At 36.7% G+C, this 17352-nt stretch overlaps 1 protein-coding gene across 8 annotated transcripts in view; it reads right to left on the bottom strand.

Annotated features, from left to right (window-relative positions):
• LOC129725137 (protein kinase C, brain isozyme) overlaps positions 1-14531 on the bottom strand; it is a 187610-nt gene extending 173079 nt beyond the window's left edge. The window contains exons 1-2 of one of the 8 annotated variants that reach the window (XM_055680604.1): positions 14278-14531; positions 12598-13261 (exon numbers count right to left, since the gene is read on the bottom strand). In XM_055680604.1, coding sequence (XP_055536579.1) covers positions 12598-12779 — 182 coding nt within the window. In that variant the 5' untranslated portion in view covers positions 12780-13261; positions 14278-14531. Of the gene's footprint in view, positions 1-12597; positions 13429-14277 lie in introns of those variants that run through there. The other 7 variants (XM_055680606.1, XM_055680605.1, XM_055680603.1 and 4 more) reach the window with 7 other exon arrangements.
• Between the last annotated feature and the right edge of the window lie 2821 nt (positions 14532-17352).

The raw sequence follows: 17352 nt of genomic DNA, 5'->3' as shown, positions 1-17352 counted from the left end.
ACACGATGGCTGGTCTTTTGCTCTCGCGAAATACTGTATTAATTTTAACCATATTTAAGGTTTGTTGAAATGTTTGATGTTTTTGCTACACTACTTCAAGCGATATGCCCCACCTCTAGTCGGACTAATATGTTTCATTGCTTTAGCATTCACCTCTGAGGTTTCAAGCATAAAAAAAGGAAAGCCTTGGTGCTACATTCCGATGCGGAACTCGACCTTCTGTTTATTATACACAGATTTCGCAGCCAACTGTTAAGTGTACAGGACAATTGCGGGACTAGCGCTAAGATCCTACTGACACTAACAGTCTCTCTCTCGAGCCGAGACTCGAACCTACAACAACTGGCTTGTTAGGCCAGCATCGTACCTCGAAACCAACTGGGAGGTTTTTGAGACTTCAAACACTTATTGTACAAATTCGAAATAAAATGTTTTTTTTTAATCCAAGAATAATACCGGTCAGCATTCATTTTTGAAGTAGCGTGAGCTGCCTTAGGCGCAAGTTTAATTGCGAAACTTGTCTCTGCTTAATCTCTCGGCTCCCGGTTCTCTAAATCTGAATTTACTTGATACACACGTACTGTTTAAATTGGCTATCTTCTGATAACAGGGTTCGCCGTTGAGTTATGCATATTCAATTTCTGGGTTCCGTGGCGACAGGAGAAATCGTTAACCGATCAGGTGTTCCGCAAGGCAGCAACTTGGGGCCACTGCTATTCACCATTTGTTTCAACGGCGTCTGTTTAGCACTGCCAAAAGACTGTAAATTACTGTATGCCGATGATTTAAAAATGTATTACCTAGTCAAAACTCCTGCCGGCTGTGAACTTCTGCAAAGTGTAATTAGCAGATTTTACGACTGGTGTCAACACAACATGATAGTTATCAGTATATCGAAATGATCATGTTCAAAAATCTCATCTTTTGAAAACTTTATTATTCTTTTATAAAAACTACAGAAAATTACATTAACCCTTTCCGACCGGGCCCATATATTTGCGTAGGTCGAACAAACCGTTCTCTCACGCTTCTGGAATGTCCTATTGATTGTTTTATTGCTCACAACGCTAGTGTCAACATCGCAGCTCCTACGAAAAATAAGTTTGCTTTGATTTAGGTTTTGTTATCCGTAAATTTTCACCTACACAATTGTGTGGGCTCGGTCGGAAAGGAAAAAGCAACCGGAGCGATCATAGAGGAATCAGTAGAAAAAAAGTTTTGATTTAAAAAGTAAAAAAAAAATTTTAATTTTCTTTTTTTTTTTCGAAGGACAAAATTGTTATTTACAATTTTTCCAAAGACACTATGCCAATCGTACAAACCGGTTTGGGTGTAGAAATATTTTTATTTTCCCATAGAGCACTCTATGAGAAATTAAAAATATTTTTACGGTCAAAACGGTTTGTTTGATATTCTGGATTATTTTTGCGACTTCTTCTGGAGTTTAGGAATGTTTTTCAACCTAAACTTTCAAATGCTTGCTTATATTTCAGAGCTTAGGTTAATTAACCTATAACACTGTGATACGAATGAAAAAAAAAAAAAACGCAAGAACTTCTGAAGTGACCTAGTGTAGGTTGTAGGTCTTGTTGAGTGTAACATTCGCCCATACTAGAAATTTTCCAAACACCTCCAAAATTTGAGTTATGGTCAAAATACGGTTTTTTGGACCTCAGCGTATAATTTTCTTTAACTCAGTCTTTTATCAACCGATTTTCAATACAGGTCGGACTCGATTATATATAGTCACCGATTTTTTTTCACTATTTATAATCGATTCAGAGAAAAAAATGATTTATATTTATTTTTCATAAATTATTTGTTGTTTTCGAATAAATAAGAAGAATTTTACTTTTGATTCATTCCCCTAAAAGTCAGAAAACACATTTCTTACAAAACAATATATGTCTTGTAGTTATTCCTGATGTAATTGCAGTCAAAAGTAAAGAAAATTTATTGAAAAAAATTTTAAAAGTATATGTAGATTTGTCAACTTGTCTGTATTTAGTTTCTCAAATTAAATTTTTTTTTAATTTTTTTATTTTTGAATTTATTATTATCGAGGTATTCTTGTTTAAGTATTTTTAGTTTTTTAATTTTTTTTTAAATTTTCAAAATTTTATTTTTTTATTATTTTTTTTTCATTTTTTATCAAGTGTTACGTATTTGGTAGATATTCTCTTACGATATATTAGCTCTAGATAAGTCATATTTGAAATTCAAAAAAAAACTTTTTTTTGCTTATATAATCGAGTCTAAAATTATATATAATCGAATCATATATAATCGAGTCAATATATAATGGAGTCTCTACATAATCGAGTCCGACCTGTATTTAAACAGTTTTAGAAAGGGGACAAATTGAACTTTCAAAATATATACAGGTCTTTATTTATATCAATATAACATGTTGAGTTATTCGAGTTTAAATCTAATTTTTTAGACTTTATCACGCAATTTTTCAATTTAATTTAAAATTTACCGTCTATTTTTGTAAGAAACATAACACAAATATACTATAATTTTGAAAGTATATTCAATTTCGAATCAAATGAAAGTAGTTTTGTGAAAACTGGTTGATATTTGGGATTTTGGAGTTATATATTTTTTGAGAAAACCATGCAAGAACTTTTGATGGGACTTAATGTGGGTTGTAGTTTTAGTCAAGTGTTACTTGCGCGTTTACTTGAAGTTTTTCAAATACCGCGAAAATTGTAAGTTATGGTCAAAACCCTGTTTTATACCTTAGCTCACATTTTTATGTTGAATTCTGTTATTTTTCAACCGATTTTTTATATTTTGGCTGGTTTGGGAAGGCGAAAAATAGAACTCTTGAAACACAAAAATATGTCTAAAGAGTTTACCTATATGTGATGAATAGTTTTAAAATAAATAAGATGGTTCATGTTATTTTCAATTTTTTCCAAAAAATTCTTTTTAGTTTCAAACAAAAACAATAGGTGTTGTTGATGAAAATCTGTTATAATTTGGCTGAGAAATGATTTGATGAAATCTGAGTATATGGTGGTAAACATCAAGTCATATCTTGAGTGCGTCTTGAACTGTCCTACAGATCAGACGTTTTTACGGTTGCTTGTGGACTGGTCTTTGACTGCCTATAGCTTCAAAGTTTGTGTTTTGTCAGTGTGTCTTTTAAAGACTACCTGAAAGTTATTTCCCATCAGTCTTTCTCAAGACTACCTACTTTTGAATTTAACATTTGTTTTAACTTTTTTCGTATCACCTGAAATGGCTGGACGGAAAAAGAAACCTCGCATCGCTGCGGGGAGGAAAAGAGAGGCATCTCTTTCTGACACATCGAGTGTCTGTAGTGACAATCCTTTTGATATTTTGCCTGAGCAAGAAGCTGGTGAAATGGAAGTTATTAATAATGAAACTTTACAAAATATAAAATCTTTAAAAAAGGAGAAAGTTCCACCTATTGTGGTAACTATGTCTTCTGAATTTAATATATTCAAAAAGGAACTTTCAACGTTTGTTTCTGACGTTAAAGTTACCTATCAAATTGGCCGTAGAGGTGAATGCCGCTTATTAGCCGACTCAGTAAAGGGTCGTGATCGTCTTGTTCAGTATTTAACTGACAAGATGTACAAATTTTTTACATATGACACCAAGAACGCCAAGCCGTTCAAGGTTGTCTTGAAAGGTCTCACCAACGATCAAACCGTTGATGAGATCAAACTTACTTTAACAGAATTACTTGGCATAGCCCCTACCCAAGTAATTCTAATGAAACAAAAATCGCGAGGCGAAAACAGTCAGAGAACTGGAATTTCCCTTGTTAATTATTTAATTCATTTTAACCGCAATGAGGTTAACAACTTAAAATTTTTTGAAAAGGCACATGCTTTGTATAATGTGCGTGTAAAGTGGGAAATTTATAGGAAGTATGGCGGAGGTGAAAAGCATATCACCCAATGCCGTACTTGCCAACGCTATGGCCATGGTTCCAAATTCTGTAACATGGACCAAAAATGTCTTAATTGTGGAGACTCTTCTCACAAAAAGGACACATGTCCTGTGAAAGAGAGTAAAAATTTTCGCTGTGCGAATTGTAACGGCAACCATATGTCAAATTTTTATCAATGCCCAGTCCGTTCAGCAATTGTTAAGGCAAGGCAAGGTAAACAAAATTCAATTTCTCAATTAAAACCAACTTCAAAACAAAATTCTCCAAGCGTACCAGTGACGCATAGTTTACCTACTCCTTTGCATACCCGTTTAACATATGCACAGGTTGCAGGTAGTTCGAACATTCTACCGCCTAATGTTGGTAGTTCGAAAATGACCGCTAATATGGGTAAGCAAAACACGCTAGAAAATAATTGTACACCTATTACCCCAGCTAATATTGCTACCGAAAATATTTTTTGTAATGTCAACTGCCTGGGCCTATTACGGCAGGTAAACTTTCTTTTTTGCAACAGGCAATGTTCGATCTTATGAACGCCATGTTGCAGGCAAAATCAATGTTTGAAGCCATTCAAATAGGCACAAATTTTCCTATTAAAATTGTTTCTAATTTAAAATTTAGCAATGATTATAAATAAAACAATTAAAATATTAAATTGGAATGCTCGCTCATTGAAGGCCAATGAGAATGAGCTTTTCAATTTTTTAACAGTAAATAATGTGCATATTGCAATTATTACTGAAACATTTTTGAAACCTAACATAAAATTAAAATATGATCCCAATTACGTGGTTCATAGATATGATAGGATTCAGGGTTCCGGCGGTGGAGTTGCAATTGTTATTCATCGCCGAATCAAACATCGTGCTCTTCCCCATCTTGGGACGAAAGTTATTGAAACTTTGGGAATTGAAGTTCAAACTGAACTTGGGATTTTATTCATTGCCGCAGCATATTTACCATTTCAATGCACACGCGAGCTCAAAAATTATTTTAAAGGTGATTTACAAAAACTCACCAGAAATCGTTCGAAATTTTTCATAATCGGCGATTTTAACGCTAAACATCGTTCATGGAATAATTCTCAAAGTAATTCCAATGGCAAAATTTTATTCAATGATTGTTCTTCAGGATACTATTCTATTTTGTCTCCGAATAGTCCTACATGCTTTTCTTCTGTAAGAAACCCTTCAACAATTTATTTGGTGCTGACAGATCAAAGTCATGTATGTAGTGATTTGATCACACATGCTGACTTTGATTCTGACCATCTTCCAATAACTTTTTCTTTATCACATGAATCAGTTTTAAACCCTATGAGCTCTGTTTTTAATTATAACAAAGCTAATTGGGAAAGATACAAAACTCATATTGAGAGAAATTTCAATAATGAGCTTGATTTGCAAAACGAAGTGAATATTGATTCCGCTTTGGAAGCATTAAAATGTGCAATTGTTGATGCCAGGAATTATTCTGTTCCAAAGGCTCAAGTGAAATTTGATTCACCAATAATTGACGAAAATCTTCAACTTCTAATTCGTTTGAAAAATGTCCGCAGACGTCAATATCAACGTTCTCGTGACCCTGTTTTTAAAACTATTTATAAAGATTTACAAAAAGAGATTAAACATAGATTTACTCTTCTGAGAAATCAAAATTTTGAGACTAAAGTTGAAAAACTGAAACCATATTCAAAACCTTTTTGGAAGCTGTCGAAGATTCTTAAGAAACCTTCAAAGCCTATTCCAGTTTTAAAAGATGGTGAACGTTTTCTTGTATCCAATGAACAAAAGGCTCAAAGACTTGCTCAGCAGTTTGAGAGTGTTCATAACTCAAATTTGAATTTTGTGAGTCCAATTGAAAATGAAGTTACACGTCAATTCAATTTAATTTCTTCACAAAATTTTTTACCTACAGAAATAATTGAAACTAACTTGAATGAGATTAAATCAATTATTAAAAATTTCAAAAATATGAAAGCACCTGGTGACGATGGAATCTTTAACATACTAATCAAACATCTCTCTGAGAGCACAATGGAATTTTTAGTAAAAATTTTCAATTGCTGCTTCAAAATTGCATATTTTCCCAAATTATGGAAAAATGCAAAAATTACTCCAATTTTAAAACCGGATAAGAACCCAGCAGAAGTTTCAAGTTATCGACCAATCAGTTTGCTTTCTTCAATAAGTAAACTGTTTGAGAGAATTATTCTTAACAGAATGATGTCACACATCAACGAAAATTCAATTTTTGCAAATGAACAGTTTGGATTTCGCCATGGGCATTCCACAACTCATCAATTGCTCCGAGTTACTAATATGATACGAGCTAACAAATCTGAAGGTTATTCCACTGGAGCTGCTCTTTTAGACATAGAAAAAGCATTCGACAGTGTTTGGCATAAAGGTTTGATTGCGAAATTGCAAACTTTTAATTTTCCAATTTTCCTAATCAAAATTTTAAAAAATTATCTTACTGACCGAACTCTGCAGGTTGTCTATCAGAACTCCAAATCTGATAGATTTCCTGTCAGAGCAGGTGTACCTCAAGGTTCAGTCTTGGGTCCAGTCCTGTACAACATATTCACTTCAGATCTTCCTGATTTGCCTCCAGGATGCACAAAGTCATTGTTCTGCGATGACACAAGCATTTCCGTAAAAGGAAAAAGTCTTCGTGTCATATGCAGTCGATTGCAGAAAAGTTTAGATATTTTTTCTTCCTACTTGCAAAAGTGGAAAATCTCTCCCAATGCTTCTAAAACTCAAATGATAATTTTTCCGCATAAGCCTAGGGCTTCTTTCCTCAAGCCAAACAATAATCACGTTGTCAAGATGAATGGGGTTATTTTAAGTTGGTCTGACAAGGTTAAGTACTTGGGACTAATTTAAGATAAAAAACTTATTTTCAAAGAGCACATAGAGAATATACAAGCCAAGTGCATCAAATATACGAGATGTTTATATCCTCTCATTAACAGGAATTCTAAACTTTGTTTAAAGAACAAACTTTTGATTTACAAACAAATTTTTAGACCAGCAATGCTTTATGCTGTACCGATCTGGTCAAGTTGCTGTTCAACAAGGAAGAAAACGCTCCAAAGGATTCAGAATAAAATTCTGAAAATGATTTTGAAGCGTCCTCCTTGGTTTGGTACACTCGAATTACAAAGACTTACTGGTGTTGAACCATTAGAAGCTATGTCAAATAAAATTATTAACAATTTTCGACAAAAATCGTTGCAATCCTCAATTGCTACGATAAGCTCTCTTTATAGCCAATAAGTTAGCAATTAAGTTAGTTGTAAGTTTACTTCCCCTTTTCTGACAAGTAGGTTTAAATCCCTACGAACGATAAGTCCTAATTGCGAAAGCAAACAAATCCTAATAATGAAAATTACAAATTTCTAACAGTGTTGAGAAGTCACCATTTGTGATTGGACACACATACTCATTATTTACTAATATTTATCATAAATACTTAAGCTACTAACAAATCCCCCCTTAAAAAAAAAAAAAAAAAATCAAGTCATATCTTAGCCAAAATATAACAGATTTCCACAAACAACACTTACAGTTTTCGTTTGGCACTAAATGTACTTTTCAAATTCTACAGCAATTAAAGCTCGTTCATTACAAAAATGTGTGAAAAATTGCGAATAAATTTGGGAAAATTCGAAAATTACATACACTATCTTATCTATTCTAAAACTATTCATCATATAGGTCAAATTTGAAAAATATATAAATCATCATGTTTTATTTAATATAAATCATCTTATTTTATTTAAAACTATTCATCCCATATAGGTAAACTCTTTAGACATATTTATATGTTTCAAAAGTTCTATTTTTCACCTTTCCAAAACAGCCAAAATATAAAAAATCGGTTGAAAAATAACAGAATTAAACATAAAAATGTGAGCTAAGCTAAAAAAACAGGGTTTTGACCATAACTTATACTTTTTGGGGTATTTGAAATACTTCAAGTAAACGCGCAAGTAACACTTGACCAAAACTACAACCTACACTAAGTCACATCAAAAGTTTTTGCATTTTTTCATCATTTGTAGCTCCGTGAAGTAATTGTGCGATAGAAGCCATAAATTCTGAAAATTCTGGTTCTCTTAAAAAATATATAACTTAGCCAAATATCAACCGATTTTCACGAAACTACTTCCATTTGATTTGGAATTGAATATACCTTCAAAATTATAGTACATTTATGGTATGTTTCTTACGAAAATAGACGGCAAATTTGAAATTGAATTGAAAAATTGCGTGAAAAAGTCTAAAAAATTAGATTTAAACTCAAACAACTCAATATATTTTATTGATATTAGTAAAAACCTGTATATATTTTGAAAGCTCTAATTGTCCCCTTTCTAACTGCTCAAATATTGAAAATCAGTTGAAAAATATTATATGCGCTGAGGTCCAAAAACCGTATTTTGACAATAACTTTAGATTTTGGTGGTGTTTGTAAAATTTCTAGTATGAGCGAATGTTATACTCATCATGACCTACAACTTACACTAGGTCACTTCAGAAGTTCTAAATCGCTGTAGCACAGTGTAATGGACCCATTTCCTATAGTAGACCTCCCGCCATATAAACGTGTTTTCTCTGAACATAAATCGAGATTTTTTAAATGTGTCTCGTGATTCTGATGCAGATTTGCGGAATAATATGTTTCCCGATGGATTTTTTCTAAAGAAATCCCTCTAGTTTTCGCATAAACTAAGTCAACCTGACCGGTAGTCCACTAAAGAACGTGGTCCATCCATGTTAGTTTTGGCTATTGATTAAGGTATATTTAAAGATGTATTTTGCATGTCGTGGATGCAGATATAGTCAGTATTACGCTGTTGGCGGTTCGGCGATGTCCTCTTTTTTTTTTTCTACCACAACTTCACGAAAAATGAATCAATTTTGATAAAACCAGTTTCATTTTATTGAAAAAATATCCAGGTTTCCTAGCATTACTTGTGGACTTTACATGACCAATTGACACCGGAAATGTTCCGGATTCTAGGAGTGTGTTTGAAAATGTGCATTTCTCCAACGCGTAGAACCTTTTCTGACATCTTGTTTCTTTTAGGTTTATATGTTTCCAATAAACAACATATCGGTACACAAAGGTTGAACAACATATTGGTACACAAAGGTTGAACATCTATCTTATCTAAGATTTATCTATTGATATGCTTTTACTCTCGATGAATTGAAAAAAAAACTTCATATTAAAACCGTCTGCGGTAGTGAACAAACAATCTTATATATAAAATAAAGTTACTTATATGTGCGACCGCCCATAACTTTACAACGGAGCGTCTGATTTGAGCTGGCTTTGTTCTGTTGTGTTCGTCTTCATCCAAGGCAAATTGTTACGGCGAGAAAACTAATAAAATTTAAGGGCAAATGGTGGAATTCACGAAAATAAAATTTCCATACAACGAATAAATGAGATCGCAGAAGGCGCAATGAACAACAACAATATGACAGCAATTTAAAATAGGTGACTCTCGACAGTTATTTTGAAATCATCCTTTGAAAGCTACCACCGAAAATTAAATACGAATAGTATCACGCTCGACTGGTGGCTACCGTCACGGTGATCGGTTCAACTATCTAAACATATAAAAATGCAGCTCTGTCTGTCTGATCCAACTACTGGAAACGACTAAACTGATCGGCGTGAAATTTTGTGCATAGGGGTTTTAGGGGCCGAGAAAGGTGACTAAGATAGCTCGAGATCCCTTCCTTTTCTGGAAGGGAAGGGTTTCATAAAAATGAAACACAAATTTCTGCGCATCTCGAGAACTAACAAATAAATTTGCTTCCAAATTCGACAGGTGAATATTTTTAGGGATTACAAATATGTACATAATAGTTTAACACACCTCCTACTTCTGGAAGGGTGAAGTTTCCTACAAATGAAACTAAAATTTTTTCACATCTCCAGAACTAATAGAGTAAATGGAACCAAATTCAGCATACGGAGGTTTTTGGGGGCTAAAATTATTTTAATGGTGTTTCAACACCGCTCCCTTTTCTCGATAGGAGGGCTCTTATACAAATCAAACATAAACTTCTATAGTGGTTTGATACTCCTCCGTACTCTGGAAGGGGAGGCAGGTCTCCCATACAAGCTAAACAGATATTTCAACCTGGTTTTCCTGAAAACAGCCTACAATGATCGGGTCGATGCACAGGAGTCAAAACTCGACTCCATACGCCATTCATAAATTTAAGGTGAAAACTTCCGGTTTCTAATATAGGTATTTCCGGAATCGCAATGGTGCTCTGAAGCCATAAGTCGACCTCAGACAACATTTTGAATTGTAAGATGGCAACTTCCGGTTTTTGGTAAACAGCCGAAAATGGCCGATTTCCATCCAATATGAGTACCTCCGGAACCAGAATGATGCACAGAAACTAGTAATCGATCACATACACCATTTTGAATTTCAAGATGGTGACTTCCGGTATCTGAAAAACAGCCGAAAATGACCAAATACCACCCAATATGAGTGTTTCTTTAACCAGTATGACGTTCAGAGGCCAGAAATTTTCTTCAAATGCCATTTTGAAATCCAAGATGGCGACTTTCGGTTTCTGGAAAACAGCCGAAAATGACCAAATACCACCCACTATGAGTATCTCCGGAATCAGAAGCTAAAAATTTACCACATACATCATTATGAATTGTAAGATGGCGACTTTTGCAGCCGATAAAGACCAAATAACACCCAATATGGGTGTTCCTTAAACCAGAATGACGCCCAGGGGCCAGAATTTGTCTCCAAATGTCATTTTGATATCCAATATAGCGACTTCCGGATTCGGAAAAACTGCCGAAAAAGACCGATTATTGCTTAATATAAATATTTCCGTAATCGAGATGATGCATAGAAGCCAAGCATTGACCCTGAATTTAGAATTCAAAGATGACCACTTTTAGTTTCTGGAAAACAACAAAATTACTGAACACCACCCAATATGGGTATTTGCGAAATCAGATTAATGCCAGGAAAATAGCTGAAAATGATCGAATACCATATGAATATTTTCAGAATAGAGGTGATGCACAGGAGCCTAAAGTCGAGGATGTTGTCATTCCGATAAAACCAATCATTTCAAACGATTTGCCTTTTGACTTTGATCATATCCTATGGCCGATTCGTCGTGCATTTTTAGACTATAAACAAATCGCAAGGAATCAATGAATTTGGAATGTTTAAAATTATTAAATTAAACACAAAAATGGGCGAGACGAAGTTTGCCGGGTCAGCTAGTTTTCTATAAAAGAAGTAATCGAATCCCAATTCAAGTTACAAATGTTTGCAGTCTTTTGTGCCATTCCCCATTAAAACCTCCTGTTGTTTGGCACCATCATCACTCACACCGCGCTGACGGCAGTCAACAGATTTTGGTTTGATATCGCATTTAAATGTCAATGTCTCGCAAAATTACACTCAACACCGCCGTACCGCATCGTAGTCGTACGACAATAGCAACCCACGCGACGCAGTACCGTTCTTTCTGTGCCAACGATGGTTGGCAAAAACACGGACCTCGTAGGAGGCCACCACCGCAATCATCATTTCGCAGTGGCTGCTGCAGTAGGCGTTGCGTCCTTTCAACGCCACCTTACACACAGGCAGGAAAAGGAGGAGTAAAGCTGAGTGATGATCATGCGTGCGTGTGTGTGCGGCCCATAATTACCCCAATCAGTTGCTGGATCACCGCTTGATTAAATTACAGAAGATTGCTCTTTGGGAAACTGTTTTTTTTTCCTCGTCTCGTTTTTCGCTTTACGCTGCTGGATGGATTGACAGTAATATGTTGTTCATGGCAGACGAAAGCTGTCTAAACAGCTTCCTCAAGTGATCCACGTGCCGCGTGATGGAAACTGACACTAACATGAGTCTGCAAATTGATAGCACACACGGGAGACTGGCGGGAGAAAAATCAGTATCATTGATCTGTTAAAGCGATGAAAATGTGTTACCACAGGCAAATTCAATTTTCGTCGCTGAACAAGGACGGAAAAACCAACAAGGCTCAAATCTTTTTAATTACGGAAACGCTAACCTGCAACTATCAACAATATGCAGAACTTTAAGCTTCCTGCAGTTCCTTAATCATTCCAAACATAATTTAAGAGAAATTAAACCTATTAAATAAGTTCATTCTTCAAACTTTCTCGCTCATTTCGACTTGTAGGCAATAAATTTCCCACCGTGCGCGGCTAATCTAACTCCGACGTCGTACGCGCGAACGCAAAAAACAAACTCACAGGTAACTTTGGTAGCGAAAGAAAATTCAAATCCCCGCAATAAATTGCTGTCATCGCACAGTTCTGTGCTTGCTGCGACAAATCTTGCTTACCCCTATTAACCCCCTACTCGCCTACTCCACCCTTGGTTTCGAAGTTTGAACTGCAAGGAAGAATTTCCCGGAGGGAAGTTGCGACCTTTTAGTCGGTCGAAGGCGTAAATGCAATTCGACCGTGGGTGGAGAACATTTTCATCGCCCACCCACCGGTTGCCGGCTCCGTCCGGGCTTTGGGCCGCTCGAAACCTGGCACAGAAGACGCTCAACGCTATTAGCTTTTGCTGTTACTGAAGAAATCTCACGACAAACGGAGTTTCAACTTACCAGATGAAATCCTTGCAGTGCGAGCAGAAGGTGGGCTGCTTGAAGAAGCGCGGGATGAAGCGATGATCTTTGACATTATAGACGTTCTTCTTCTTCAACGCACCCTTCCGGCCCCGGTTGCGCATGGCGAACTTGTTCTCGCCCTCCGCGATGTCCTCCAGGGTGTTCTCCTCCTCGGCCATGATGGTAAAGTTTTTTCGGCTGCTGGTGCTGCGTTCTAAGCTTCCTCGCCGTATTTGGAACACCGTCAGGGAAACACTTTTCCTCTTGTTGTTTTTGTATTATTTATCAATTTCCGAGGCGTAAAATCGGAACAACCTGCTGTTGCTTCAGAGTCTCTCACTCGCGTCAGCTGGAATGAAGTTTAATGAGTGTGAGAACTGGGAGTGCTTTTCCGAGGATTCCCAGATCCCTGTGTGCACTGCGCTCTGCAATATTGCGGAAAGATAACAATCAGCCTGCTAGGATTAGCACGTGTGCTTCTCGGTACTCTCACACTAACACTAGGCTAAACGCACTTTCTCACGATCGCTGGGGGAAAATTTTCCGAATTTCACTCACAAACTGGCTGCTGGCTGACGGCGCTCACTTCAAACGGGGGAGAGAAAATTTCTCCGCCAATTCGCCCTCCGGTTCACCTGTGTGCGTGTCAGTGCGAATTCTTCTGGTTTATGGGAAAAATCATCATGGAAAAATTGCGAACAGAATGCGGGCTGCCAAGCGATGTTGTGAAAAATTTCACTTGCTAGTTTTTTTTTTTAATGGAGTAGAACACACGACTAGATCAGAGGACTGTGTTCGTAAACCGGATTACGTTGCCCACCAAGTGGCCTACAAACGAAAGAATGTCAGGAATTTCGTTCCAGAGAATGTACAAAGAACCAAATAAAAGAACCGCAAAATGGGACCAACAAAGGAAGACTAAAAAGGGCGCTCGCGTACGGACAAACTATTTATCGGACGAACCGCAACTACTGACCCACACACACACGATTATTATTAATTCAATTATGTTATTATCACATGTTTGCACAATACAAATCCCTCGTAGAAGAAAGGGGAGCTGGTGGAGGATCAGACGAAGACGAAAATCGAAACTATTGTGTGTATCTTTCGTGTTCTTTACCGCGGAATAATACGGAGAAAACGTTCAAATAACAAAAGAAAAACAACATCAATTTCAGTTTTGCTTTCTTTCCTGTTTTTTTACTACGAACTGTAAAAAAAAATCTGTGTTTTTTCCAACACAAGCACTTGTAAGAATTTATTAAATACGATGCACTGTTTGCTTTTTTGCTTGCGAAAAAAAGCACACAACCGTGTATCTTCTCTCCGCGCACATTTTCCCGAGTGTCAGAGCAACAGCAAACTTGAATCTTCTTTCCCCCGCTCTCCTATCGAATCGAATCAGCGAACCAAACCACCTTGACAGAGAGAAATAAGAAGAGGAAAAGAATACCAACTGGTCTTTTTCTTCTTTTTTTTTCTTCTTGAATCTACCACTTTGTTTCAAACATAGTTCAGCGGAAAGCCGCACCAGGAAGTCTCGCACCGCAGCACCGGATCAGCTGGCTACGGATAGGGCAGCACTAATATTTCCGCCACCCCCCTCACAACACCCCACAGCCCGATGTTTTGGGTTTCATTTTCACAGCCAGCAGAGAAAAAAAGAACACTCACACACTAGATCATCTACCAGACGAAGACGATGGCTACTTCGATAGCGCGTAAGACGCTAGAGCAGCAGGCGGCGGCGGCGGCAGCGACGGCGGCGATAAAGCAGCCAAGCAGAAGCGATATTTTCTACTATTTCAGCGATTTTTTTTGCTCCGTTGATATTCTTCTTCCACTTAGCCTAAGCCCAACTATTACTACTCGCGGCAGCGGAACGCGAACACGTTCGACCAAATCGACATTACAAATCAAAGTGACGGCAGCTGAGTGGACCGTGGAGCGTGTGACCCGATCCAGCTCCACCGAAAAATAAGAAAAAAATACCCTTCGAAGAGTAAAATCTCACCGCCATCGCTCGGGCTGTGCGGCTCTTTTCGGGGCGATATGACCCCAACTCGTAAGAACACTGCTATCTAGTGAGCTCCAGAAACTCTAGAACGAGATAGAGAGACAAAGATTAAGAGAGAACTGCTGAGAAAGAGAGTTTGAGCGAATGATTGGAAACAGCCCCCCCTTTTGCCAAATGAATTTAATCGATCCTCGTGGGGTTTTGCGAGTGCTCATGAGTGGCGAACGGTGCAACAACGATTGCTTTGGGGCGGCTTGTTCTGCCATGTGCGCCTTCCAGTTTGACATGTGATTGAAGTGTTGTGTCGATAGGCAATAGGGAGATAATTACCGATAATTAAACGCCACTAGAGCTAGGGCCAGCTCGCGATCAGACCGGTGCCGGTTGTGTGTTGGATGCCGGTCGGTCGATTCGATGCTTGAATGACGTGATGAGCGCTGGGAACGACTTGTGTGTGACGGATTCTGATCAATTCAAATTAGGTAATTCTATAACTTGCTAGAATGCCATTGCTTGGTGCTAGCTAGGTTGGGCTCGCAGGAGGTTAGCCAACAGGGGCCAGAGTTTGTTTAGTGGTGCTGTCCCAAAACATAAGAGTGGAAGGTTGAGTAAAGTATGTCTAGTTCCAACGTGGCTTCCATTAGTGGAATATTCTACAGAGCTTCCAATTTAAAAATCTGCCGTACATTTCTTCTTCTTGTGCTTGAACCCAGCAAACGAATCTAGAGTTTCTTTAAAATAACAGTACATTCAAGCAATCTTAATTTTACACTATCTCATAGCTCATAGCTCAAGGAACTGGTGAAGTAAAATTAACGTAGACGAAGTCACTAAGCACAAGACCACCATGAGACTCACTTGAACATCTCACTAATGCATCGCGTGGTGATTGAATGATAAAGCTATAAATATTGGGTCATACTGGACACAATCATTATAGCGCGCGCACAATCTCTGGTAAATTGTCCACTATGATAGTAAACTAATTGCACCTATAGAATATAGAAACTGACAAAGTTCCTTTTCACAACCTAAAAAACTTTAAATAAACAAAATAAAATTATAAGTTAAAATTAGATAGTTAATATTAGTTAATATTAATACTGAAAGTCACCATCTTCGCCATCTAGGGGAGGATTGTACAAAACGCACCAGTTAAGCATTTACGCAATTACAGCGCTTCTAATCATTTTAAGCGATATTGAACGTGTTAGATGATTGTAGGATCTATATAATGCATGTTTAGGACGAAGTTAATTCTAAAATACTCGATTTCAATGTTATTTCTGGTAAAAACTACCTTAGTCAATATGCTTTAAAGCAGGAGGCTAATATGCCACTAGCAGAAATCAGTACACAAAGTGAGAAGCGCTTGAAGTCTCAGAAGTGAAATCAAAAGCAATGGAACATGTCCTAAGTTGTCAAGCAATCTCACGGTGCTCCCCCAGATCGTTATTATGAAAAAATACACCAAAGAATCTGAGTACACCATTCGATTCGTTATGACGTCCAGAATGTCTGGTCGAAATTTCAAAATCATCGTACGACACATTTTTGGGTAATGCCCTTTTGAAGGTCGTGAAGTACAAAAAAGTAATATAAAAACGACGAAATACTTATTGTAAAGCACGTTTTTCAACCACCATTTTATGAAATAACTTCCAAAAGTAGTTTCACACATTTCAAGGATTATATTTCAAGACATTAACAATTGGTGGAAAGATTTATTTGAAAATCCCACAGTGCACAGTGGTCTAAACTCGAAAAATCGTGATCGTCCTAGATTTGACTATGAAAAATTGATTCTATGTACTCAATGTCTTTAGCAAAATTGTTCCACAGAATAAGGCCTTTCGATCAATCCACTTAACAGTTAGATAAAAAAAATATTTTTTTAAATTTTCAATATACTAGATTGCTTTCTTCGGCAAAGTTGTGGAAAATTTTAAAAGAAAAACAATTGCTGAATACTGCGATGTCCTATCTGTATGTTGGACACGACAAAATAGAGTTTTTCGTGGAACACCCCGCCTTAAAGTCAGTTTTTTGTCTATAATTTTGTCTGTGATGGTCAAAACAATGCAAAATGTTCTAAGATTTTATTCATTCAACTAAGATTCTCTCAAGACTTCATAAAAATTATTGTTTTGACAATCATAGAAAAAGTTATAGATAAAAAACTGATTTTAAGGAGGGGTGTTCCACAAAAAACTCTATTTTGTAGTGTCCAACGTACAGAAAGGACATCGCAGTATCCAACAGTTGTTTTTCTTTTGAAATTTCCGACAACTTAGCTGAAGGATCAATCTGATGTATTGAAAATTAGAAAAAAAATTCCTGGACGTCACAACGAATCAAATGGTGTACTCAGATTCTTTGGTGCATTTTTTTTATAATAACGGTCTGTGGGAGCACCGTAATTTCCTTCAAACTCTTCATAGTGCATTCTGTCCCAATTAAAATTTTTTTTTTCCTCATCTATAGTTTATTTGACACGGCACAAATACAATTCAATGTTTAACGGCGCCAATTATATCTAGTAGCTTACTTTCGAAAGTATCTTAATAACTAAAAGCAAATTTTTTATCCTCGCTCCGACTACGAGCTGAAACTAAATCTAACTTAAGCTAGAATGTTTTGCATGAAAAGCACTGATTTGTTGTTTGATGGTTTTCCATCGCCATAGGTAAGCAGCATATTGAATATGTTCCGCTGCTGGGCCAAGATATTAC

The sequence above is a fragment of the Wyeomyia smithii genome, chromosome 2 (genome assembly GCF_029784165.1).
Source record: "Wyeomyia smithii strain HCP4-BCI-WySm-NY-G18 chromosome 2, ASM2978416v1, whole genome shotgun sequence".
Classification (NCBI taxonomy): domain Eukaryota; kingdom Metazoa; phylum Arthropoda; class Insecta; order Diptera; family Culicidae; genus Wyeomyia; species Wyeomyia smithii.
Note: the sequence above shows the minus strand (reverse complement) of the source record. Positions and strands in the feature narration are given on the sequence as shown.